Raw genomic sequence first — 27767 nt, 5'->3', positions numbered from 1 at the left:
GCAGGGGCCATCATTCACCCAGACAGAGGAGTGTGTGCCAGCTGCCCCAGGGCTTTCCTCTCAGGACACCCCTAGGGTAAGTGGCATTTCGTCCTCCTTCCCTGACATTGATCCAGCAGGCGAGCCCACGGGGCATGCTCATGCACCGGTGCCGGAGACCCCCAGCAGGATAGAGCCCTCTAGAACCCCATTCCTCCAGAGGACACCCAAAATGGTCATCTAGGGCAATGGGGCTGTGCAAGGAGCAGACTGCCCCCACCTCAGCTGTTAATCTTGGGGTAGCACCTAGACGTGGTGGCAGAAAAAGGAAAATAAAGGAATTATGAGCACAAGGGTGGCATGGATTGTTATGATAGTGTAAAACCAAAGTATAATAGTGTGAAATACATTTATTTGATTTACTTTTTCATACATGCTCGTTGATCATTTGAAGTTAGTGATCCGAATAAGATAATGATTATTGTTGCCTAATGGCTGGCTCGCATTTATGCTTTCAAAGGATTTCAGAGAATCACCATTGTGTTGCTATCATTGACACTTGTACCTTCAATCTTCAATGACAGCTGCTTGTTTCACAAAGACTTTTTGCGGTATTCCTAAGCAACATGCCTTCTAATGAAGTTCTGTAGGCCCTATCTTCCAAGCCCTGTATAGTAGCTGCTGCAGCTCCATTGCAATCCAGATCTTATGTTCCAGGGGAAATGCCTGGATGCCAGACACTATTACCATGGAGACACAGGTAGTTTATAACAAAGTTTATAACAGAATGGGTGTTAAGCTCATCTCCACTGCAGGTGATATTGTTGATGTCACTTGAGGCACGCTTCTAATTATCGCAATGAACATTCCACAAGGTTGAATTTTCATGCGTTTGAGCTTTAATTAGTTAAATGCATCACTCTTTGCAGAAAGATCCAAAGATAAGGTTCTCTCTGATGTAAAAACAGAAAGTGCTAGAAATAGTCAGCAAGTCTGGCAGCATCTGTGGAGAGAGAAGCAGAGTTAACGTTTCAGGTCTGTGACCTGTGACTGATTAACTCTGCTTCTCTCTCCACAGATGCTGCCAGACCTGCTGAGTATTCCCAGCACTTTCTGTTTTTCTTTCAGATTTCCAGCATCTGCAGTATTTTGCTTTTATTTTAGTGTTCTCTCTGCTGTCCCTTGCATGCCTTTCCATGGCCCTAACATCCATAAAATTCTCCATCTCATTATCGTCTTCCTCCTTATGCTCTTCATATTTATCCTCATCTAAGGAGTATTGTTCCTCCTCCTGTTACTCCGCATGCAAAATATGTCCATGTTGCATTGCCAGGTTGTGCAGTACACAGCAGACAACGATTATTCGTGAAATTCCCTGTGGCGTGTACTGAACAGCCCCTCCAGACTGATCAAGGCAGCAGAAGCACATTTTCAGCAAGCCTATGGTGTGTTTTTCACATGTGGTCACAAACCAGTTGAATGTTCAAAGAGTGAAAGCCTTTGCAATTAACAAATGCAGCTGACTGGTGCCAGTGGGCTGTATTGGCCAGGTGAGTGCAGTCGATCACCCCTTGCACTCTAGGGAAATGAACGATGGTGCCGAAGGCCACTGACTGACTGTCCTCACCTACTGAGAAATAGATGAAACCAATGTCATGACGGAATAGGGCATTGGTCACCTCTCTGATGCACCTTTGAGCAGACTCTGAGATGTCACATATGTCAGATGCTGAGCCCTGGAAAGCACCGCCAGCAAAGAAATTGAGTGCAGCAGTAATCTTGAGGGCAACTGGCATGGGAATTCCACCAGAACCATGAGATTGCAGGTCATATTGAACGATCGCACAAATTTCAGTGACCATCTCATGTGACAACCTCAGGTGCCTCAGGAATTGACTCTCGAACATCTGAGGGTAGTTTGTCCTTGTCCTGAGGATGCGCTGACACCTGTGTCCTCCCCAGCTATCCTCCCCTGCTCCTACAGCCACCTGAGATCCCACCCTGTGTCCTCCCATGCCACCCTCCCCTGTTCCTACAGCCACCCCCATGCCTTCCTCACCATCCCTGCTAGTGAATCGCCCTCGCTGGTCCTGAGCCTGGCGGTAGACACCTATTCCAATGTCAGCCTTCCTTGTACCAAAGAGTTCAAGAAAGAAAACCACTGACGTCAGAGACAACTGCACAAAGCCAACTGGTGCACACCACCTATAAACGAACGTGAACTGGGTGCCACTACATGCCTGCTCGCCGTTGATTTAATCTAGCAGGTAGGATTTAATTTGAAATACTTGTAGGGTAATGAGTATTCATGCTATGCAAATATATGGAAATCTGCAACCCGCCACAGTACGGGGTGAACCCTGGACCATCGCAAACACGCTCTGACTTAATTACAAAACAAAATCCCGCCATCGGGAAATCAAAATATCAACTTATGCCTAATTAAGTCACCCTACCCACCATGAAAGCTGCTCTTGCAGGCCCTATAAAATTCCCCCTTGTACTTCAGCAGAGGGTATGTAATATAGAACAGTAATACAGTCACAAAAAAGCACTCGGTCTTTTTGAATCAGAAATGCATTTCATAAAATACTAACTAAAACTGCAAATAATTTTCAAAAATATTAACCACGATTATCACACATAAAAATTAACATGGTACATCTAGCACATATTTCCTATCCAACGCATTCATATTTATGTCACATTTCAAAAACAAGTAAAGAAACAAATAGCTTGGTTTGATCTTAACTAATGTGCTATTTCACATAAAACGGAGGCATGACCTGCAGCCTGAATATTAAAACGTTGACCTTATCCATTGTTTATTTAGCTGTCAATAGACTCTGTGTCCATAAAGAGAGATAGTTTCATCCGAGGAGAACAATGGTATATTCTGCATTATATGGTCCTTAGAAAAGAGCATATCATCTGAATTATTTATTTAGAGATACAGCACTGAAACAGGCCCTTCGGCCCACCGAGTCTGTGCCGACCATCAACCACCCATTTATACTAACCCTACAGTAATCTCATATTCCCTACCACCTACCTACACTAGGGGCAATTTACAATGGCCAATTTACCTATCAACCTGCAAGTCTTTGGCTGTGGAAGGAAACCGGAGCACCCGGCGAAAACCCACGCAGTGACAGGGAGAACTTGTAAACTCTGCACAGGCAGTACCCAGAATTGAACCGGGTCCCTGGAGCTGTGAGGCTGCGGTGCAAACCACTGCGCCACTGTGCTGCCCAACGTGAAAGATTATTTTTAAGTATGTAACATTCTTGATGTAGAGCATAGTTCAGACAGCATTTTGTATAAAACAACAAAAAGATCACAACTGAAAATTCTTTAAAAAAAACACAAAGAAATCTAATCATTTGTTTTCTGACCTTGAGATCATCTGGTGCTCAACTAAAAATGACCTCAAGTCAGGAGTGTGACCCAGTTGGCTTGATGAGTGCAGGACCAACTACACTCAAGAAGCTCGACACCATCCAGGAGGAAGCAGCCCACTTGATTGGAACCTCATCCATCACGTTAAATGTTCGCTCTCTCCACCACTGTTGCACTGTGACAGCAGTGTATACCATCTACAAGATGCACTGCAGCAACCCAACAAGGCTTCTTTGACAGCACTTTCCAAACCCACAACCTTTACCACCTAGAACAAGAGTAGCAGGCACATGGGAACACCACCACATGCAAGTTCCCCACCTTTTCAAGAACAATTAGGGATGAGCAATAAATGCTTGCCTTGCTCACATCCCATTAACATTTTTTTTTTTAAATGTGTCCATTTAGACTACTTCTCCAATGGAGGACCTTAAAGAGACATCCTAGGATAAACACAGATCAATCTTAGGAGCTGACCATACCATGCTTCAAGCATCATGTGGGGCAGTCTTGATGGACCAGCTGGACTTTTCCTGCCCCTCATCTTTGTGTGTTCGTATGTTCATAATTGTAGTCCAAACCCCAAATTTATGAGCAACGGCATGGGAGCTGTACCAGTTTGTGTTATAATTGATTGAAGTTGAAAAAAATGGCTGCAGTGTAAGCTCATTGGAATATTCCCACAGTGCTTGCAGGATGTGCTAATAAATCTACAGATGTTTAAGGAGCTACTGAATTTTCATAGGCTGTTTCAATAAGTGAAAATGCAAGTTAAAAAAGATATCCGCTTACTATGCAGTAATTGAGAACTATTATTCAGCAATTCTCATTCAGGCAGCATGAGCAATATTTTAACAGTCAAAACATTTGCTTTTTTTGATGTTCTTGGCGTCCTCATTGAGCAACATGTTAAGCTTCTTCTTTGCAATTGAGCTGAGAGAAAAATTAAATAATCGAGCATCAGGAAAGTAGTCATAGGCACAAATGTTACAGCACTGCAATATGAATTGACTTAAACAGAACATACAACAGATGTGTTCAAGTCATTTTGTGCTAAAACATGCAAGACTCAATGTCCATATGAGGTAATCACTTTGAACATATCACCTTCCCACCTCATTAGTTCTGCTTCCAGTAGCTGAGTGGAATTTGCTTATATGTGATATATTACAGCAGAAGAAAATGTAGAATGAAATCACATTTATATCTAACAGAAGTAGCTGTCCAGTGGGACAGTAATAGTAATGAGTATTAAAATGTATATTAATGACTTGGATGAAGGGACTGAGTGCATTGTAGCCAAATTTGATGATACAATGATAGGTAGGAAAGCAAGTTGGGAGGATGACACAAAGGGCCTGATTTTCAAAGCCCGCTGGGGGCAGGAAAGGCTACAAGTGTGATTTGAATATCATGTTCTCGGATATCAGCACTGGGTCCCACCACCTCCAGAATGGAATGCTATTTTTAAAGTGCGTCAGGCAGGGAGAGAACGGGTTGGGTTCCCGCGTCCAATTAATTGCCTGCTGAGCTCATTAAAGAGCTCATTAACAAGCTTCTCAGTTTCAGTGAACAATGTTTGAAGACTGGGAACGGGGAAGACACCATGGGGGGGAACACGTGAACAGTATGGAGGGCCATGAGGGCTAAGGGAAGGGTTTTTTAAAATAAAGCAGAGGCAGCAAATAATGTTCAGCTGCTTCAGATGCGTCTCAGTGTGGCTACAGCTGCAAGAGTTGAATTCGGTAGTGAGTGGCAGGAAAGTGGAGAGGGCGTGAGCCCTCTGGCATAACTGTGGCAGCTGGGGTTGACAGGAAAAAGGTCTGGTGAATGCACGAAGCCTAGTTGAGGGAGGTCAGATGGGAACAGGCTGCTCTGACATTGGACAGAGCAGCCAGGATGAGTTGCAACAGATGCAACTTCCTGGACACCAGGAGGCCAGAGGAGCACAGCAAGGGGCTACAAGGGAAGGAAGGCGTTACCCAAGACTGGGTTACTACCCAAAAGTCAGCTACCTGAAAATGACAGAGCGCCAGTGCCGTAGTTGGCTACACCTATCCAAGCAGATAATCTCAGTCCTGTGTGCTCTGATCCACAACGACCTGAGGCCTCACAGCCCCCATGACAGTCCCCTACCGACAACTGTCAAGATCTCAGGTGCCCTGAACTTCTATATAGCCAGGTCATTCCAGGGAACAGCTGTGGGCCTAGGCGGCATCTCACAGTCGGCAGCTCATTAGGCCATCAGGCAGGTGACAGATGCCACATTCAGAAGGACAGGGACTACATCCACTTTGACACAGATGGGTCTGCCCAAGCACAGTGGGTATTGGATTCAGACTCCGTCGTTGGATTCCTTCAGGTGCAGGGCATCATCAATTGTGCCCATGTGACCATCAAGGCACCCAGCGACCGAGGGATTGTCTGATGAGGAAAGGTTGAGCAGATTGGGCCTGTACTCATTGGAGTTTTAGAAGAATGAGAGGTGATCTGATTGAAACATAAGATTCTGAGAGGGCTTGACAGGGTAGATGCTGAGAGGAGGTTTTCCCTCACAGGGGATTCTAGAACTGAGGGCAGAGTTTCAAAATAAGGAAGCTCCCATTTAAGATGGAGATGCGGAGGAATTTCTTCTCTCAGAGGGTTGTTGATCTTTCAAATTCTCTTCCCCAGAGAGCAGTGGAGGCTGGGTCATTGAATATATTCAAGGCTGAGTTAGACAGAATTTTGATCTACAAGGGAGTCAAAGGTTATGGGGGTCATGGGCAGGGGGTGGGGTCGGACGGCAGGAAAGTGGAGTTAAGGCCACAATCAAATCAGCCATAATCTTACTGAATGGCAGGGCAGGCTTGAGGGGCCAAGTGGCCTACTCCTGCTCCGATTTCTTATGATGTTATGGTATTAGTTTCCAAGATGATTATTGCAGTCATGTAGAAATAAGCAAACTTTTAAACCAAATTTTTGAGCTTAGGGTTACTAATTACATTTTAAAAATTGTAACTAATCTGATATAAAACATTAGGCACAGGCCATATTGCCATTACATTAACTGCTCTTACCTTTTCCATCTGACCCAGCAGTAGAGAGTACTCAAACATAGTGCCAAAGTGATTGATGCTAAAACTATCAGGACAATCAGTTCGGCTAAAACGTTAAGTTTGATGATCACATCATCTCCTCCGTCTGGATGTTCTGCAAGTTCAGAGATCAGGAATCAGCTTAGTTTCATTGAAGATAAGTCACAAGCAGCAGGATTTGTCTGTTATTGTGCCATTTTACCTCTAATATGTATGACTTATAAAACCAACCACTAAGTTGGTTTTATAAGTCATACATATTAGAGGTAAAATGGCATTCGCCAGAGCTGGCGGGCAGCCATAAAGACAGGGCTAAATTGTGGCGAGTCGAAGAGACTTAGTAGTTGGCAGGAAAAAAGACAGAGGCGCAAGGGGAGAGCCAACTGTGCCCCAACAAACAAATTTCTCTGCAGCACCTGTGGAAGAGCCTGTCACTCCAGAATTGGCCTTTATAGCCACTCCAGGCGCTGCTTCACAAACCACTGACCACCTCCAGGCGCGTATCCATTGTCTCTCGAGATAAGGAGGCCCAAAAGAATAAAACCAACCACTAAGTTCAAAGAATGCTTCAATAAATGTTGACACCACCGCCACCAACACTATTATCTACCGCCCTAAGATTATGCAAATAGCTCATTAAATCAGTTATGGTTCCTTTGTCCAAACATTTTTTCCGCAATCTGAACTGTCAACAGCAAAAATAGTTTACCTTCTTAATATTGACTATTTTACCTCAATGGGTTTTAATCAAAGATCAATAAAACTTGGAGAATTTCACATCTCCAAAGGGTTTGTTCTTGAATCATCTTTGCACATTTGCCAATGAATAGAAAGTGATACAGTAATTTGGCAGTTGTTAAATTTGGTTATGGTATTTTCCCCCCTAAGAATGCAATGATTCTCTTAGTATAATTTAAAGTCACTGAAATATTGGAGAGATTAGGCCTTTTCATATATTGCAATGAAAGGCTAATTTCTGCTGGAATTCTTCATGTAACTGAAGTTATTACACAAAAATCCCTCAGAGTCTGGGAACTTAATTTCACAGTAATGATAATGTATCTTGCTCAATGAAGACACTACTCTGAACAGTGGCCCATAAGTCAAGCAGTCAGAATGCTGGCATCCTAGGAAGTAAGTCCCATGTTTGCCAGTTATTTCGATCTACCTGCCCTATTCATATTGAAGCAGCCTTACTCCCAATGAAGTTAACTAAATTCTGATACTTTTGATAATTTAGTCCAATATGAGAATGCATGGCTGAAGGAGCAAGTCAAATTGAACACAAAAATGTTACATGTTGTACTAGTACTGCAATGTAAAATTTGACATAAACTAAACACGCAAATAATATAAGGAAAAACATTGTAAAGATTTGCATTAATTTTTTGCACAGTGTATTTGTTGCAGAATTGTCACAAATATTTTTCACACTAGACTCGAACGTTTGAGTAGCAGACATACCTGCCAAGCATTGGACAGAGCTCCAATCACTCCAAAAGCTATCATCAGCACAAAATATATTAACAGCAGCTCTCAAACGGACACAGTACAGTGATTTAGCTGTCACATTCAGAAAAATAGAGGTGGCTTCCTCAGTAATTACTCTAGACTGGAAAAAGAAAAGTTTATAAAAAAACGTTCAAGAATAGAAAATGCAACACAACATTTTAAAATCTTTACAATAATTGTTGCTATATTCCTGATCTGACGGAGGGTTTACAACTGAAATATTAACCTGGCTTTTCCCTTCATTGATGCTGATGGATATGTTGTATATTTCCAGCAATTTCTGTTTTTATTTTGGATTTATGACATTTTTTTTTTAGATCACCAAAAAACTGGCGATATCAAAAAATCAAAAGTATTCAAATAGTGATAACTTAAGAATTAGCAGCACCATCCAGAAACTTTAGAAAGTAACAATGAAGGTGCAAGCGAGATTTTAGGGCAAGAGAAATAACCATTCTCAGCAGATAGGGTGAATATTTCCAAAGAGAAGGAAAGATGGAATGGGAAGCAAGAAAGAATTAAAAGATGCACAGGTTGGGGTTAAATTAAGAGGCATACATCTTGAGGATGATGCTACAGATACTATTGGACCTTGATGGCATCCAAATTACAGAGCAACTAACAGAGCTGGTTAAGATAAAACTAAATATTGGGCAGAATGTTGGAACAGAACGGAGCAATGAAACAACCTTTTTCTCTTACCAATTTTCCCCAACCCTTCCTCAAGGTTAATTGCTTTCTAGGGTATAGTTACAAGGACCTTTATCCTTCAGTGACTCATCCAAGTGGTCATTCTTCATGTGAGCCTTGACAAGCACCCTGTTCAGTCCTGTGGATATCATAACGGAGCCCAGTCTGGTTTACATCTGAAATCTACAAGTGTTCTTACAGCAGGCAAGCAACCAGAAGTGGAAACCCTTGCTGGTTTTCCTCCCCATACCAGGGGCACTTTTGTCAATTGAAGGGCACTTGGTGCCATGCCAGCTAACCTAATACAAATCAATGATTGAACATGGGTTCAATCACAGCGGAAACAGAAACGTACGCCAAAAGGTCAACTTTCTCAAAGAGAACATAACAGCTGAAACATTAGGGCAGATGATAGATGGGTTCATAAAATCCACGGAACAGCTTTGGCTAGGGACCAACTGCTATCAGAGCTGCAATAGTGTTTTTGCAGAAGTTGGGAGTAGAGATGACATCGGCTCAGAAAAATTCACATTAATCAAGATGTCAGACATAATGGCAGAATTTTTTCTAGAGCAGAATGACATGCAAACCAAGATACAATACCAAATCTGATGGGGGGGGGGGGGGGGGGGGGTTCAGGGAGATTGAACTGTGAAATCTTTCATTCCATCTAAAATAGCATTGATAACTTCACTGCCACACAGAGAATCAGAACAGTGAAAGCAACAGATGAACCAGGGAGCAGCAAAACATTTTTGAACACCATTCCAGTGGCTAAGTAATTGGAACCAATTTTGCACGGTAAAGCTAGATAAGCACATCAGGGGAAAGGAATATAAGGATGTATTAATAGGGTGAGATGAACGAAGGTAGGAGCAGGCTGGTGTGGAGCTCAAACATCAGCATAGACCATTTGTGCTGAATGGTCTGTTTCTGTGCTGTGCATTCTATGTAAGTTGAGGCCATTGATGCAGAGTATTGGTTGATGGGAGTGCAGATTGAAGAATCGGGCACTAAGGTCAGTTCACCAGATTCACAATCATAACAACTGGGAGACTGGGGGCCATGGACCCCACACCTCATTCTTTGTTCCATGCACCTACTGAACGAAGTTTATCAGCAAAAGCCTCGCCTTAGAATACCTAACTTAAGGCATTAAGAAAGAAGGAACCGTACAGAGTTTTAAGTCATTTGTTTAGGTGATTAATTTACCTACCTCCCAGTCAGAGTATTTTCCGCGGAATTGCACTTCATATTCTAAACAGTGAGGCTTAATTTTGCCAGCTGGAGGCTTCCATTGGATATAAATGGTATCTGTTCTTGATAAGGTCAGGTTGACCTGATCAGGAGCTGCGGCCTTTACTGAAAATGCAACAATTATACTTCATGAGTAAAACCACAAACATCAATTAAATGCAAGCTAAACATTTATAAGGCCATTTCACATGACTAGATAAAATTTGATGAGGTTAAATTACATTCATTTAGTATTTAGCGCGTAGGAATTCTCACGCTATTAATAGAATGCATAAACCCAGGTCAACATACCTGCAGTTCTGTGAGGAGCAATGCATAAGGAGGCTATGCTTCTTTAGGGAGCTGTTGCAGAGTTGTGTCACCACCTACAAGACTTACAACTAGCTGCCACAGCTAAGACAGTATTGCCTGTTGCTGTCAAAATCCAGGCAGCTCTCAACTTCTTTGCCTCTGGTTCCTTTCAGACTTATTAACGTCTGTAAGCTATGCTTGCATTAAGCAGGTGACTGATGCCATATTTGTCAAAGCAAACACTTTCATTACTTTCCCTGTGGGCAATTAGAAGCAGCAGGAAGGAGCTCTGGTGTTCTCACAGAGTGCAGGTTTTCCTCAAATCCATGAACTCATTAATTGTGTCCATATCATTGTTCGCACACAATCCCACTGCCTTCCACTCAAATCATGAGCAACTGCTTTTCTGGTGGCTGCCACAATGCTTTAATCTTCTGACAATGCTCCATCTCCCCACTCTTTACCTCTGCATACTTGGTTCATGATTTCTCACAGAAACCTATGTTCAGTGGTTGAAGTTCAATCACTTCCATGGCTCAATTAGAGCCCTCACTGATCAAGCCATTGGAGTCTTCAAGCAATGATTTTGCTACCCGAACAGATCTGGTGGCTTCCTGTAATATAGCCAATCTAATTTGAGGAGAGCCATGGGAAGTTTGAAAAATGCACCCCCTCTTTAAGAGGCAGAGGCTCCCCTCACTCCCCCACTGGATTTCTCACACTTCCAATTGGAGAGCTGCCTCTAAGGAGCACAATTGCTCCACTTTTCAATGTTAGTGAGTTGATTGAATTCAAAGGGAGGCCCAATCATTGAACTAGCCGAGCGAACATTTGCCCAATGTATATCTGAAACAAAAGTCATCCCCTATTTCTATAAATAATTATTGTTTTGGAGTTTCCGGTATAATCAAGGGAGAGCACCGATGCACTTTGCAATTAGAAGTGTTATCTGAGGGATGAACATTGGCTGGGACACCAGGGAGAACTTTCTACTCCTTTAGAAATAGTGCTGGGGATCTGTTGCAGATAGGAAATATATTATTTCCGTTTTTTTTTTATATTAATATAGCTACATTTACATTATTTTCTGTAAAAGAAATTGGTTGCTTCAAAGGTATAGTGAGTAACTGCAACACTTAAATGGTGTACAGACAAGGAAAGTTCTAAGTTCACTTTCTGGTTTCTAACAAGTTAGCTGATCTCACCCAGAGTGGCAGCCAAGGTTCAACAACTGGGTTTAGCAGCTTTGTATGGTCAAGCCATTTCGGATCAGCGCCAAAGATCCTTGAAAATTTACATGTAGACATGAGACAAGGTTTTGGGTGAGGTGCTGAATTCCTGTTAAGGCCTGTAGAAATGCACTCAGCATGATAGCCTTCAAGATAGCAGTACAAATTGAAAAATAAGATGCCTTCATTAAAAGGTATAAGCTCATCTTACCTAGGTCCTGAAGCTGTAATGTGTAGTATACTGCTCTCACCAGCCCCATTTCTGAGGTGCCATTTATGCAAATGTTGAAATCACTGAATTCGATGAGATCGTCACTGTGAAAATGGCAGCCGACAACACTCCCTTGATTTTTAATGTAATTATTGCACTCCATAGTTTGCTCCAGATTTTCATGCCTGTTAATATTTATGTTAATTACATACAGTAGAGTTTACAACAATCTGAGTGCAAAGCATGGGAAAAGATACTGAACCTAATGGTATACAATAATCCTACTCGTTACCTTGTGCACTATTGTTTGGCAAGCAGACCTTTCTATAAAAATTTAAAATGATAATTTTAATTCTTTTTAATGTGAAAACAGTGAGCTGCTTCCATGTTTTGATTCTGTTGCATATGTTTTTAATTAATCATTTCTGTTCAGCAATTTTAGTGGAGATCTACTGAGTACTGTGCACATTGCTCTGGTATTCTCAAATCGACATAAAATATCTAACAGGTCACCCTTTCTAAAACAAAAGATGCTGATTGGGATTTTTAATATTAAATGTTTATGTATGTTTATTTATTATGGACTACAGAAGACAAAGACCATTAGGGCAAAAGGTAAAACGAAATGCGGAAACGCTACAACTACTTATTGTGGGACTTACTTTAAAAAAATATTCATTTTACAGTCTAGTCTGTAATTTTTCTAACTTCATAGTCATAGGGGTTGGATTTAGAACTACAGGTATACAAAGCGACTGCCATTAAAAATTAGAATGTAGCTAAGAGTTACAGCCTGAACACATAAAGTGTGATTTATTATTAAGTAGTGGAATTCCTACATTAAAAAAAAAGGTTGGATTTCTTCCCAAACCAGTATCCTTATTTTTTTTAAAGCAAATTGGGTAGCCATTTGTAAAGAGTAATATTAAAATATATGAGCAGCAGGCAGGTGACTGGAATTGCAGAAAAACACTACAACAAACTCTGGTTAAAAAGGTTAAGATGTTCTTTTATTTTTAAAGTGGCTCTTTTTAAATTAGTATACATTTTCTGATATTTCCCAACATCAACACTAGGGGAGCACTTTCACTAGAAGAGTTTGCCCCAGACACATTTTCTCTTTAATTATAAATATCCATTGATTGTTTAATTGCCAGGATTTTGTGGTGATAATAACTGAACAACTGTTGTATTCACCTTCATTATCCCTCCAAAACAGTAACATTGAGTCTGCGCATGTGCAGTTAAGGAAATTCAGAAGTTGCTGTCAGTGATTCTACGCTTCCTCAGAGGATGTGCTGTTGAAGTCGTCCTCTCCCAGAGTGCAATCAAGTAGAAATCAGTGAACTGACAACAATTGACCTTTTATGCTATTAGTCTCATTGTGAAAACCCTTGAAAACCCTTACAATTTGTAGCATGAGGTGTAGCTGAGTTTTTAACAGTGTTCTAAGTTTATAATGACTACTGAAAAACCACTCTGGCCCTGAAAATTTAATTCAATATTAGTGGAAGTTCAAATCTCTATGATGATACAAATCATATTTTTAAAATTATATATTTTAAAAGTTTATGATATTTCAACTTCTACCTTAATCCCATATGCATATCCAAATCATTTATTTCATGCTCTGTAAAATTTTAATTAAAAGTGAAGGCTATCAGTGCATTTTACTTCCGAAGAAAGGGTCACTGACCCGAAACGTTAACTCTGCTTCTCTTTCCACAGATGCTGCCAGACCTGCTGAGTGGTTCCAGCATTTCTTGTTTTTATTTCATTTTACTTCTTTGTTTGCTGGCTGTAAGAATACGCCAACATGATCGGCTGCTTACCCTGCATGATGACTTCACTGTTGCTCAACACCTGGAGATCCCCTTGACTTGGTACCAGATTCAAAATGACGTCAGGAAGGGGAAAATGCATGCCACAGAGATTGCTAGATCGTGATGGGCAACTTTCTTTGAGGTCAACAGTGAGTGCTGTCACTTTGCCGCTGACCATAAAATCCAGGCCAATATAAGGTCAACAACATGGATTATACTTCCTTTGGTATATTAACAGAGAAGGCAATTCTGTGTTCCCTTTTTTATGCCTGTGATAATGTGTCAACATACTTCCCTTTACATGAACCTATTTTATTGAGCTGTCAGCATTGTTGTACATACCAATAATAGAGTGTGTAATTGATATCATGTGGAGCACTCATTCCATTCTGCCATATACAGTCCATATATTCCAGGTTGTAAACTATGCATTGTAAGTCCACAATTTTGGAGCCTGCATGCCCTTTGAGAAAAGAGAAAACATTATTTGTTATATCTGGTACACAAAGGTACGCATTGAGAGGTGAATCAAAAACAGCTTACATTTTTTATTCATTCATGAGATGTGGGCATCGCTGGCTAGGCCAGCATTTATTGCCCATCCCTAGTTGCTCTTGAGAAGGTGGTGGTAAGCTGCCTTCTTGAACCGCTGCCGTCCATGTGAGGTAGGTACACCCAAAGTGCTGTTAGGAAAGGAGTTCCAGGATTTTGACCCAGCGACAGTGAAGGAACGGTGATATAGTTCCAAGTCAGGATGGTATGTGACTTGGAGGGTAACTTGCAGGTGGTGGTGTTCCCATGCATTTGCTGCCCATGTCCTTCTAGTTGGTAGAGGTCGCGGGTTTGGAAGGTGCTGTCTAAGGAGCCTTGGTGCATTGCTGCAGTGCATCTTGTAGATGGTACACACTGCTGCCACTGTGCGTCGGTGGTAAAGGGAGTAAATGTTTGTGGATGGGGTGCCAAGCAAGTGGGCTGCTTTGTCCTGGATGGTGTCGAGCTTCTTGAGTGTTGTTGGAGCTGCACCCAGCCAGGCAAGTGGAGAGTATTCCATCACACTCCTGACTTGTGCATTGTAGATGGTGGACAGGCTTTGGGGAGTCAGGAGGTGAGTTACTTGTCTCAGGATTCCTAGCCTCTGACCTGCTCTTGTAGCCACGGTATTTATATGGCTACTCCAGTTCTGTTTCTGGTCAATGGTAGCCCCTAGGATGTTGATAGTGGGGGATTCAGTGATGGTAATGCCATTGAATGTCAAGGGGAGATGGTTGTATTCTCTCTTGTTGGAGATGGTCATTGCCTGGCACTTGTGTGGCGTGAATGTTACTTGCCACTTATCAGCCCAAGCCTGGATATTGTCCAGGTCTTGCTGCATTTCTATATGGACTGCTTCAATATCTGAGGGGTTGTGAATGGTGCTGAACATTGTGCAATCATCGTCAAACATCCCCACTTCTGACCTTACGATTGAAGGAAGGTCATTGATGAAGCAGCTGAAGATGGTTGGGCCTAGAACACTACCCTGAGAAACTCCTGCAGTGATGTCCTGGAGCTCAGAAGATTGACCTCCAACAATCACAACTTTTCTCTTCAAAACACACCAAAGTGACTGAAACATTCTATTCACTGTTGTTACGACCAGGTGAGAAAGAGGTCTAGAGTTCCCTTTCTGCCTGCACCTGGTCTTACTGTAACAGGGTTTAATTTTAAACGCACCATGTTTTTAGCTCCCCCTTGGTGAATCCTTGTGCACAGCTTTCCAATTATAAGGCAAAGAAACCAGCACAAACAGGCTTGCTTAGGTTTAAAGAAGTAAAGTTGAAATGTATTAATCTTAAACTTAAACTCGGTTGATGCCTACAGATACATGACGTGGCCATGCTAGCATGCATACACGATACATGCAAACAGAGACAGAAAGGAGCAGAAGAAAAATAAAGTGGAAAAGTTTGAAGCAATATCTGAAGAGGTTTTGTAACGGTTCTTCAAGCTGACTGTAGAGTCCTTGATTGTAGGTAGATCTTGCTTTTCGTTGGGGCCCAGTTTTCTTCTTAAACCTTGTTTCTCTCTTGGGGTTCATGTGTCTTCAGTGGATTCAGAGGCTTGTCAGAAAGAGATGGGAGCAGACAGGAGAGATCTTTTCAGTTCAGAAGCAAGCAGACACTCTGAGTTCGAACAGTTTGTACAATTCAGAAAACCCCAGGTTGCCAAGCAGGTTAGTCATGTGACTAACTGGTCTGCCCACGTCTTGGATTGTATCACCTTAGCAGTCTCTGGAATGCTCCTCTTACACACAATACCTGGTCATCAAGGTCCACTGTCGGTTGAATGTGTCAGGGAATGGCCCTTTGTTCTTCCAATCATCATCTGTTGATATGCAAATGTCTTTCCCAGCCATGGCTGATCTGTTTAACAAGTCCTTTCTTCACTCCAGTAACAGTTTAAAATCAATGTTCATGACAAAATTAATGTGCCTCATTCTTGACAGGTGGGAACCTAGCACGACACTGTAACGAAGGTGTCTGGTAGAGGTGTGGATGTGTTGTCCTACATAGTAAGTACATTCAAAACAATCTGGTTTAATTGACTTTACTCCGTATGTCTATGGAAACAGCAAGCGGAAATGAAAGAAAAAAACAATGGCATTTATTTATACAGAACTTTTCATGACATCAGGAAACTTCAAATTACTTTAGGAAGGATGCAAAGGCTTTAGAGAGGGTGCAAAAAAGATTTACAAGAGTGGTCCAGCGATGAGGGACTTCAGTTACGTGAATAGATTGGCGAAGCTGGGATTGTTCTCCTCAAAGAGATGGTTGAGAGGAGATTTGATACAGGTGTTCAAAATCATGAGGGGTCTGGACAAAGTAAATAGAGAGAAACTGTTCCCATCGGTCAAAGGGTCGAGAACCAAAGGATACCAATTCAAGGTGATTGGCAAAAGAACTAATGGTGACAAAAGGGAAAACCCAGCAAGTGGTTAGGTTCTGGAATACACTACCTGCAAAGGAGGCAGATTCAATTGTGGCTTTCAAAAGAGAATTTGATGAGCATCGGAAGAGAAAAGATTTGCAGGGCAATGGGAAAAGAGCAGGGGAGTGGGACTAGCTGAATTGCTTTTGCAGAGAGCTGGCACAGACACAACGTGCCAAATGACCTCCTTCTGTGCTGTAACCATTCTATAATTTACAGCCAATGAAGTGCTTTTGAAGCATTATCACTGCAGTAATGTAGGAAACACAGTAGCCAATTTGCACACAGCAAGATCTTGCAATGAAATAAATGACTAGATAATCTGTGTTACTAATGTTGGTTGAGGGATAAGTAGTGGCTAGTACACCAGGAGAACTCTCCTGCTCTTCTTTGAATGTGGCTATGACATCTTTTATGTCCAACAGAAAGGGCAGACAGGTCCCTGGTTTAATGTCTCATCTTAAAGGTAGCATCTACAGCCGTGCAACCTGGCCTCAGCACTACACAGAAATGTCAGCCTGCATTTAGTGCTGAAATTTTTGAAGTGGGCCTCGAACCCGTATCCTTCTGACTCAGAAGCAAGTGCAACTACTGAATCAAGTCTGACACCTTAATCTATCATTTACTCCAAGACATTCTCTGAGGATAGGCTATTAAGAAAACAAGAAGTTAACCAGTCTTTTTGATAGACTTACACAGGCTAAGAAGAGAATGAAGAGGGCTGGGAAAGATAATATTGTAAGAAGCCTTTTTTCCCATTATCAACCAAGTTTATAAACTTCTATTCCCTGTTCACTCCACCCTCATTTCAAACACTGTAAGTGGAAGGAGCTCATGATTTCTTTGACACCAAGACTGAGGCCATCCATGCACCTGATCCTGAATGTTTTCCCTAATTCCTCTCTGGTCAGGTCCCAGCTCCACCCAACTCTAGCCCTGTTCTGCCTTTCTGTACTTTCTCTCACTTCCTCGCGTCCGGCCTCTCTACAATCATCTAGTCCAGAAGACCCATAATGCCTTGATACCTTCTCCACTTGACTCCTTCTTCTGGCCACATTGATATCATTAATGGTTCCCTCTTCTTAATCACCAAACTTCTCCCCTTCAGAACTGTTGATATAATCCCCTTCTCAAAAACCTCACCTCACCATTTTGACCTCAACAATTGCCAGAACTTCTCTAATCTCCATTCTCCCTCTAAAATCCTGAAATGCAGCCCAAATTCTCCGAAACACCCTCTTCACTTCCAGTCTGGTTTCCATCCTTCTCACAATACTGAACTGCCCCTAACTAAATTTATGAACAACATGCTTGTGATTGTGATCACAATACATTATCCCAACTCATTCTCTCTACAGTATTTGACATGGATAGCCAACTCATTGTCCCCAACACCTTTGTCTCTCAACTCCACAGAACCAATTTCACATAGTTCCAGTCCTATCTATCCAAAAATATAGCTATCACATCTCCAGCATCAGCTATTCTTTTCTCTCCCTTCCACTAAATCTGCTAAGGAACTAACCTGACCCTTCATCTTCCTCAAATACAACGTTGCACCTCAGTGACATCAGCCGTAGACACAGGGTCAGCTTCCATCTGTACACTGATGACAACCAGCTCCACAATCTTTCTCAGCATGCAATAGTAATCTCAGACTGCTTCTCCAATATCCAATGCTGGATGAAGTCATAACTTCCTCCCGCTTAATATCGGGAAGAGCAAAGCAATCACAAACGCTGCTCCCTTGTCATAGATTCCACCCCACTCCCTTCCATCTTTAAAAACCTTTCCAAAATCCATCTCTTTGACCAAGCTTTTTGTCACATCCTAATATCTTCCAACTAGTCTGGGGCATCACTTTTCCTTTGGCTTATCTGTGAAGTATCTTTGGTCATTTTATAATATCAAAGTGCTATATAAATGCAAGTTCTATGTAATATTTGGCTTTGAAACATTTAATCATGAGAGGACATATAAATAACTGGGACAAGTAATTAAAATTCACATCAATGAGTTAGAGGTAGAGAAAGTAGAAGTGCTGGTCTGGAAAAGAGGTTTAAAGGAAAATTACAAATCTCAAAGCCAAATTTTAAGACTTTGTTGCATCTTAGTTGGTACATCACTACAGACTAAATACATTCACATCATTGATCACAAATGTTACACTAACATTTGAATGAAGACCTCAGACTTACTGTCACTGTTCCCTATTCTATCTGGTGTATCTGGCACTGAATATTGCATTGGCATCAGTTTAATATCAGGAGCTGACAATAATGCACAGATGCAGAAACCACCGTATGTCACATCATTTCAATTATGCAGAAGGTAACAGCACGACCTTTCTCCTTTCACATTTACTGACCTGTACATCGCAAAATTCTCAAGTGTGTGCCTTGGCCCAATTGTACTGATCGGCCACATTCAATGCTCTAACCTCTGTCTATAATTGAGACCACCACAACCAGCAATTACACAATAATGATATTAGTCATTAATCATGCTCATATGTTTATATCTGCAATGCAGTTTGTGGTGATCCTTCCACTTATGGAGGGAGTCAAAGGCCAGAATTTTATGCCCCCACCAACAAGTGGACTTGTGGCAGGGGTGCAAAATTGAGTGGGAGGCGGGGGCGGGGGGGGGGAGGGGTAGGGGGTTCTGTTCCCGTCCCTCTTCCACCCCACTGTCATTTTATGTGGGGCAGCAGTGGTGAGAAACTGCCCACCCCAGGCCAATCAAGGCCCTTAAGTGGCCTATTAACTGCTACTTAAGGGCTTCCTCCCACCACCACGGGTATTTTACCCTCAGTGGCCAGACAGCAAAGACCCCAAGAACCCCACCTGGTAAAACCTTCTTGCGGGCTGGGGGGCCTCCTGATCGAGCACCCTGTGCTCCACGGAGGGTTGCCCTGAAGCCTCAACTGACCCCAACGCACAACACTGCCCACCCCACTTGCCTCGCGGGCCCCAGTTGATTATCTCCGGTGTGTCCCTAAAAACCTACTTCCTTTCCCGGGCCATCCTTCCTGACGTTCCGATGGCTGGGTGTAGTCCCAGCCATGGCCACCACTCCTAGTGGCACTGCTGGGACTAAGAGATGTCAGCCGCTGATTGGCTGGCAGCTCCATTAGGTGGGACTTCATGCCTCAAGGAGGTGGAAGTCCTGCCTAACACCAATTAAGGGCCTGGGGAACGAAAAATCCTGGCCTGGCTCCCCAGGCCCAGCAAAGGTGGACTCGCCACTGACTTTTTGTGGGACCTCTCGCCCAATGTAAAATTCCAGCCAAGGTGTCTGGGCAATTTAAACAGCCATCTTCAAAATGTAGCCATCAAAGGCATTGGTTTGTGCCAGTTAGCAGATATTGAGGAATATAAACTAGCCTTCAGTATACAGATGCTAGATCTGTGTTGGTCCATGATAATTACCAGTTTGTTAGAATGGACTCCTGAATGAATACATTCAAGGTACAGCAAGTCATTTGTCTTGATGGGATTCTAAAGCAGTTGGAGTTCATAATTTAAAAAAAAGTCTTTGAATGCAGGTGTCACTGGCAAGGCCAACATTTATTCCCCAGTTCTCCTTGTGAAAGTAGTGGTCAGCTACCTTCTTGAATCACTGCCAGCTGTGTGGTGAAGGTACTTTGTATATTTCACTTGTTTATGCAGGGGATTGGAAAAAAGAGAATATATATCCAGTATTTAAAGTTATTTATCTGTAAATATATTGCAAATATTTTATAATTAATAAATATCCTTAGCATTCATCATTTTACAAGCAGAAAGAGAAAATTGAAACATGATTTCCTGTGCATGTGGCAGTTTACCTTGCATCGGTGGCCAGTATACCGTCTCAACCCAGTTACTGTGCAGCTCAGTCCCATTTATGCATTGCTCTTTTACTAGAGTCTGGATTTTCACACTGATTCCCTTGTTGAGGTTAAATCCATCGGTGTATTCCAGTTGCCTGGTGATTACACGCTGTCAGAAGAAACAAATCCATCACAGTTTGAAAGAGAAAAATATCCCTCATTCAACTCTTTTCAAGAGTGGTAGAATGGACATTTGAATTTACAGTTCCCATAAATCCAGTTCTTTGTTTAAAGCAGAACATCTGTGAGATTATTCCTTCGGGGAAGAAAGGATTGAAAAGAAATGGAGGAATTTTCATTTTTCAAGATGAAGAACATTAAGTGATAGGGAATGAAAGATTTTCTTTCCAATTTGGTTACCCAATGTCATTATAAAACATCCCTAAGTGAGGTATGAAACAGTCAGCTTCTATTACCCTGCCCTAACTAGCCTAACTAGTTCCTTGGGCCCAATGTCAGAAGAAAAGCATTTACTGCACCAATGTGAATATCTAAATTTCTCACATTATCCATTCTTTGAGAAGCTGCCAATTAGTGTCAGTTTTGAACTGTGGGCTCATGGCCACTCGAATATGGTTTGTGAGTACTTGCATTCATTTCACATAGTACATTACAGCCGACAGAAAGATTTTCACCCTTTCATCCTTAACTATTCACCCAGAAGTAAAAATGTTTGATTTTCACTCACCACACCACCCTGTCTCGAAATGCTGTTTTTAGAAAGGATGAATAAATAAGTGACCTATGCCAATTCTCTATATGTCCTCGTGCACTGTTACAAAATGGCTTAAGGAAAGAACTGCGAGCTGAACCCTTGATTAGAGAAAAATGTAACGACAACAAAAGGAGCCAATACAGAAGCAGGGAACTTTTTTTGTGGTGTGCAACGCAAAAGCAGAAACAAAAAAGTACTTCAGTTGTGGTTAAACCATCTAAAGCTTGTTCTGCTTACTTTCTTCACAGTCTAACTCCCTTTTCAGATATATTTCCCACCACATCAATGTGGCTTGATTTTGTCAAACGATGTTGCATGGAAGGCACCCTGACATTGCTGAGGGGCATTCCATTAATTTAAGGATATCACCATTGGTCCAATGAGATAACAAAAATGACAGGGTCCCACTTAAATTTCTATCCAAGGTATTATGTTGGACTGAATCAAAGGAATGATTGATATTTGTGTGCAGGATTTCCCTGGCACAGGTCTCATTAGCCTCAGTTGGACTTGGGAGAAGAAAAACTGACCTGAGGTAATTCTGTCTACATTTCTCAGGATGGTTCCTGATGGATCAGTCAAGGAGTGGCAGTGATGTCCTCCATGGACATGTACCATCCTTTCCAACAGTACTTATGACAGCTCGTGCTGGGTTGGCAATCCTGTCCTCCTAACTGTACAGATGTGAGAAAAATATTTCAGAAGATTTCTCTTAAACATATATCATAGAGGGAACGTCTGGCTGGTTACCACCAACCACCCCCCCCCCCCCCCACCCCTTTCCAAACTAATCCTGATTTAGACCACTTTTGGTTTTCTGCACTGATCAAATTTACTTTCTTGTATGTGGAAATGTTATCAGTATTCTAAAATCATGTGTAGGAAAGGTGACACTTTATGTTCAACGCGTTTCATTTACCTTACAGTTTGTTGAATCTACATTGCAATAGTTCAACATGTATCGGACCACACACAACTCCTTGCTGATTAAACTGAGTGGAGCTTTCCAACGTATGTGAAGTGGACCCAGATGGCCAGGGTCTGTGACCTGCAGGTTAGTAGGTGGATCAACTAGAACAAGATAAGATCTTTTAAAAAATGGAATTCTGAATCAAAAGATTCTGAAAAGTTTTGAAATTGTAGAACACATTAGTAATTGTACAGCATCCAATTATTGTGGTTGTACCTGAGGTCAGCATCCCTGATGTAGCAGTTGGCCATAAAATTATAGCAAGAAAAGCAGCAATACTGTTCAGATCCATGTTTCAATGCACACAAGAACTGCTCAGTTACCTTGAATTAAAAAAAAATGAACAAATCCATATATGATTCCACCAGATACAGCGCACCACGACTAGGTATGGATAAATTGAACTATCCATTTCCGATTTATACATTAGTCATACACCTCCATAAAATAGTATTTAGGATTGTTAATGCAATTGTGTAATGTGAAATGGGCATTATACAAATCTATTTTTCCTTACATTGAAGTGAAGCATCATTAAGGTCTTTATTGTACAATTCACATTTACTTTGCCCTGATATTTTCAAATTTTTATCTACATTTTATACGCCAGTTTAGATTTAGTCAGTGTTCAGAATTGGAATATACATCCATAATATTGAAATTACTGTGCACACACAAAAAAAATCAAAGTTTAACTTTAAAGACTTAAAGTTTAAGTCTTTAAACTTTTCATAGAACATTGCAAAATCAGTATATTTTCCCATCCCTTATTTCCAAGCTTTATGGCTGGAATTGCAGTTTTATGGAGCATAATGCTTTGAGTTGAGAGACATCGTGAACATGTTGGGAGATGCATGCATTTCTAATTGCAGCCCTAAAGATGCGCAAACATGAACATTAACGTATGATACAGGAATACCAGAGTGAACAAATCAATATTTGCATTCCTCAGTAATCTTCTTTCCAGTTCCATTTTGTAATAAAAGGTACGTTATTCTTAGTAGATTCAATAAATTTCAAATTTGTGCATTTGAAAGTGGGAGCACTGGTATCTGAATAAGACCTGGGGTGTTGGAAATGCTGAAACATTGGTGTTAAGCGTTGACAAGGGAATATAGGCATCTTGGAATAGCAAAGATGGTGTTGTGATCTGGAAGCATTGCAAAATTAGAGGAGATTGTCTTATGGGAGCACTGGGGAGGGGCTTGGTGTTTGGCAGCCCTACGAAATTGGTATCTGGGTTAAGTAAGAATGACAGAGGGCATCTCTAGGTATGGGAGGGGTTGAGGGGTCCCAATGCCTGAGAACATTTATTTTTAGGTTCTTTACAGATATAAACATTAAGATTTTTTTTTTAAATAATCAAATTTCACTGATTTACAAGTCCCTCTGCACCACCATGAAGCACTTAGAGTTTGGATGCAGAAATTTTACCCAGATTTTACAAATCAATATGTCATTACCATTCAGGAAAAGAGAATGCAGAATTCTGCTTTAGATAAGTGTTCAGACACATACTTATCGGTGGATATTGAACAAAAGAGACACACTCACTACTAGATTAATAGTTAACTAAACCAAGCATAAAAGAAAACTAAGGCTACAGTTACAATTATAAGATTGCAAAGCCTGGATGTGCATACACGTGGCTTGTAAACACATGTCTTTCATGGGATGTGAGCTTCGCTGGCAAGGCCAGCATTTGTTGCCCATTCCTAATTGCCCTTGAGAAGGTGGTGGTGAGCTGCCTTCTTGAACCGTTGCTGTCCATGTGGTGTATGTACACCCAAAGTGCTGTAAGGAAGGGAGTTCCAGGATTTTGACCCAACGACAGTGAAGGGATGGTGATATAGATCTAAGTCAGGATGGTGTGTGACTTGGAAGGGAACTTGCAGATGGTGGTGTTCCCATGCATCTACTGCCTTTGTCCTTCTAGTTGGTAGCGGTCGTGGGTTTGGAAGGTGCTGTTGAAGAAGGCTTGGTGAGTTGTTTCAGTGCATCTTGTAGATGGTACACACTGCTGCCACTGTGCGTCGGTGGTGGAGGGAGTGAATGTTTGTGAATGGGGTGCCAATCAAGCGGGCTGCTTTGTCCTGGATGGTGTCGAGCTTCTTGGGTGTTGTTGGAGCTGCACCCATCCAGGCAAGTGGAGAGTATTCCATCACACTCCTGACTTGTGCCTTGCAGATGGTGGACAGGCTTTGGGGAGTCAGGAGATGAGTTACTCGCTGCAGGATTCCCAGCCTCTGACCTGCTCTTGTAGCCACAGTGTATGTATGGCTGGTCCAGTTAAGTTTCTGGTCAATGGTAATCCCCAGGATGTTGATAGTGGGAGATTGTCATGGTAATGCCATTGAATATTAAGGGCAGATGGTTAGATTCTCCTTTGTTGGAGATGGCACTTGAGTGGTGTGAATGTTACTTGCACAGCAAGGTTCTACAAACAGATATGTGATAATGATCAGATCATTTGTTCTTTAGTGATGTTGGTTGAAAGATAAATATTGGCTAGGACACCAGGGAGAACCTCTGCTTTTCTTTCCCATAGTGCTATGGGAGCTTTTACGTCCACCTGAGAGAGCAGGCAGGCCTTGGTTTTTCATCCAACAGGCAGCACCTCCCAACACTGCAGCACTCCCTCAGTACTGCACTGGAGTGTCAGCCTAGATTTTGTGCTCAAGACTCCTGAACCCACAACCCAGCTGAGTATGCTACCACTGAACCAGCTAGAAAATAACATAGCCAGCATGCATTGTAGAGTTTTCATGACTAAACTGCTGCCTATAATGCCTATTAAAACGGACTCTTGAAAGGAATAAGCAGCTGAAACCCAAGGTGAACAAATTGGGCCAAATGTAGGTATTTGGCACGTCAATCGGAAATGGCCCATTTTACTGCAGCTTTGAATCTGGTTCAGTAAATATTCTTTGTTCTATCATAGTAATTTTAAAAATCTATTTTCAACTCCCTTGGACAACTGGAGGTCAGAGGACGTCAGACCAGTAAAGGTCTCTGTTTCCCACTGTCCGCTCCCAATTGTCACACAACTTTCCAATCATAATCGGCTGGGGAGGAATGGGAGTTCACACCCAATGGAAAACAAAGGTTTGACTAAAAAAATTAGTTAAACTCAGACTTTGATCCCAAATTTGCATCTATTTTGGGTTCAAATACTTCGAAGCTGAGACAACTCACCAGAAAAAAACACACCAGTTACCACAAACTTCACTGAACCTGCTAGTCACATCGCTCTCATTTTAGTTAAAACTAATCTCTCTTTCCACCCCGTCTGATCTGTAGCAAAATTAAAATCCTCCAAAAGAAAACACACAATGCGTGTTAAAATGAATCACGAAAACGACAATAGACAGAAAGAAGTCCGCATCCAAAGCCTATCAGAATAGGTTCATTCTGCTAACTCGACACAGTCCACATAAAATCAGTTTGGAGAGTCTCAATCTATGGATATGTGTCCACATCATCCATTAATACAGACTCACTCAGTGAGGAAACGACTATAAAATGCAGTGCATGTCACTTTTCTGAGGTTGAAGTTAAAACACAGAGGGGAATTCGTCTCTGGCGGTGGCGCAAAGCAGGGTCGGTATGGGATCGGCCGCCCGTTCTACGCAGCGCCTCATATTCAGTATGGTTGCAATCAATGGGTTAAATATCAGGCGCTGTGTAGAATCCCATAGCGCCCCTGCTTTGCGTTAAACCCCCGGGGACGAATGTCTACCTTTAGTGGGGGGGGATAATTTTCTGACGAGGCGAACAGCCCGTCCGCTCAATCACCCGCCCGATTTTGAAGCCAATCATTTGCACCCAGTTGCCATTTGGATACGGGCTGGTTTTTGCTCCGCACTTGGCCGCGCTGCACCTCACCATCAGAATGTCACACTGATACATTGAGAGTGTGCAAAGTCGGAGGAATGTTCCAGTCGACAGCTCTCTGACAAGAAAACTCACAATTCGAAAAACTATAAAGAAGAACTTGTGCTTTCGCGTATAGAGACCTGAACAGGATTGCAGACGTTTTGTTTGAATGTTCTGAACTAAAGGAAACGTTGTCTGACATGTCTGAATATTTAAAGATTATCCAGAACCTTGCTCTGAAACCAAAAGCAGACCAAACGCCTCCAGAAGCCCGTTCCTTTCTACACGGTGATATTCCACACTACAAATCCTTGAAAAAACACGGACAATCGTTTCATTTGAATTATTCAATTACATGGTAAAACAGCAACAGCATCTGTTAGACACAGTGGAAAACCCCGATTACATCATCGATCTCTAGTAGGGATATGCGATTCCCGAGAACAAACATAAACTGTACATAATAAATTGTGAAAGGGGGAAAAGCACTAAACATTGGTTAGTATTCAATTACAGACCCAATTTCCACTTGTATCTCATCAGAGACCGATGAACAAAATAGCAATTAGTACCTAAAAGTACTAATACATAACAGATCGATCGCTTTGAAATTCCATTATAACAACTTGGTTCACAGAAAACTAATACTTTCAACTCCAGTTACGCCGATTCCGCACCCCCAAATATGTAGTTCAGAAGATAAAAAGCGTAAATGAATTAACGTGCGAATCGGTTAAAATTGGAAAGGTGTATTCACCTTGTGTATTCCTGCTTTAAGATGTTCTGCCTCTGCCGCGTTCTCCTCTATCTGACTGAGCACGGACAGGATGTGACAGATATATGGGGCTCCCCACTCCCTCTCTGTATTTAATCTGAACTGCAATCAGTATCTCGTCAAGCTCAAAACAACCGTTCACTAAGTATTTTCTACGTATCTGGTTACACAATATACTAACCTGTTTGTAAGGATTATCGCTTTATCAATTGCTCACGTCTTCCTTTTTTTAAATTAATAGATTGTCCTAACCACCTCTTCCTCAATACACACTGGAACCTGCTACTGAGAAGCAACTTTACATCGCATTCCTTTCACCTTTGGCAGTGATTCATTAGGAGGTAGCAGCTTCTGTTCCCAGACGCCCATCCTTCGGAGCAACTGTAGGCTTTTCAGTAAAGCAGGTATCCAGAAGGAATCATTCAATCAGAGCAGGGACTAAGCAGCCCGTGGTGATTGCCCCCTCTCTCTTTTCTAATCTGTTTAGTTTGCTGTCAAAGGAAACGGCATTCATTGAGTCTTCCGAAAGACACCCTTTTATTTCAAACTGTAGGTGACAATTGGTGCCAAGATCTTTAAAGTAAAAGCAAAATACTGCGGATGCTGGAAATCTGAAATAAAAACAGACCTGAAACGTTACCTCTGCTTCTCTCTCCACAGATGTTGCCAGACCTGTTGAGTATTTCCAGCACTTTGTTTTTTTTTAATCTTTAAAAAGTATTAGGCTACATTTGTGAAAGTGACACTTTTTTTTCAACAGTTGGATTTTCCATAATGAGTGTCGGTATGAATAGATGAAACATGAATTTAAAATTCAATTACAATTTGGGATTTATTTTACTTATTAATTTAAGTTATATAGTATTTAATTCGATGTGGCACATCACAACAAACATGATGTGGGCAAACAGGAAATGACAGTGTACCTGTAAGTAAACGCAAGTCAATATTCAAACAAGAGGACCGAAGACCAAAAATCTAGAGACCAGTGTAAATAGATTCGATAGAAGGTTCTTTGCTGTGTGTTTGTGGCTGGGGGCAAGGGACTGCAAACCAGTAACACCTAGAATGTTAATAGTTTTATAGGTGTTTTATTTATGTATATTTTAGGGGATCATT

The 27767-nt window shown here is 41.7% G+C and overlaps 1 protein-coding gene across 1 annotated transcript; it reads right to left on the bottom strand.

Annotated features, from left to right (window-relative positions):
• Window positions 1-1023: 1023 nt before the first annotated feature.
• On the bottom strand, window positions 1024-26718 carry LOC137377740 (interleukin-13 receptor subunit alpha-2-like). The gene is made up of 10 exons (XM_068047730.1): window positions 26631-26718; window positions 22214-22320; window positions 21947-22098; window positions 20268-20421; window positions 13811-13931; window positions 11646-11830; window positions 9874-10019; window positions 7920-8067; window positions 6438-6570; window positions 1024-4311 (listed from the first exon to the last, which is right to left on the bottom strand). The coding sequence occupies exons 2-10, from the start codon at window positions 22287-22289 to the stop codon at window positions 4230-4232; spliced, it is 1197 nt and encodes a 398-aa protein (XP_067903831.1). The 5' UTR covers window positions 22290-22320; window positions 26631-26718; the 3' UTR covers window positions 1024-4229.
• Between the last annotated feature and the right edge of the window lie 1049 nt (window positions 26719-27767).

The sequence above is a fragment of the Heterodontus francisci genome, chromosome 15 (genome assembly GCF_036365525.1).
Source record: "Heterodontus francisci isolate sHetFra1 chromosome 15, sHetFra1.hap1, whole genome shotgun sequence".
Lineage (NCBI taxonomy): Eukaryota > Metazoa > Chordata > Chondrichthyes > Heterodontiformes > Heterodontidae > Heterodontus > Heterodontus francisci.
The sequence above is the reverse complement of the archived record's forward strand: the minus strand, read 5'-3'. Positions and strand labels throughout refer to the sequence as shown.

Bases quoted from the DNA above. Each gene is read 5' to 3' on its own strand.
- LOC137377740 (XM_068047730.1), bottom strand. From the start codon at position 22,289: ATGGATCTGAACAGTATTGCTGCTTTTCTTGCTATAATTTTATGGCCA. The intron at 20,422-21,946 runs GTAAATGAAACG...TTCTTCTGACAG, and splicing joins TAGATTCAACAAACTGTAAG to CGTGTAATCACCAGGCAACT. The intron at 11,831-13,810 runs GTATGTACAACA...AAATATTAACAG, and splicing joins AATTACACACTCTATTATTG to GCATGAAAATCTGGAGCAAA.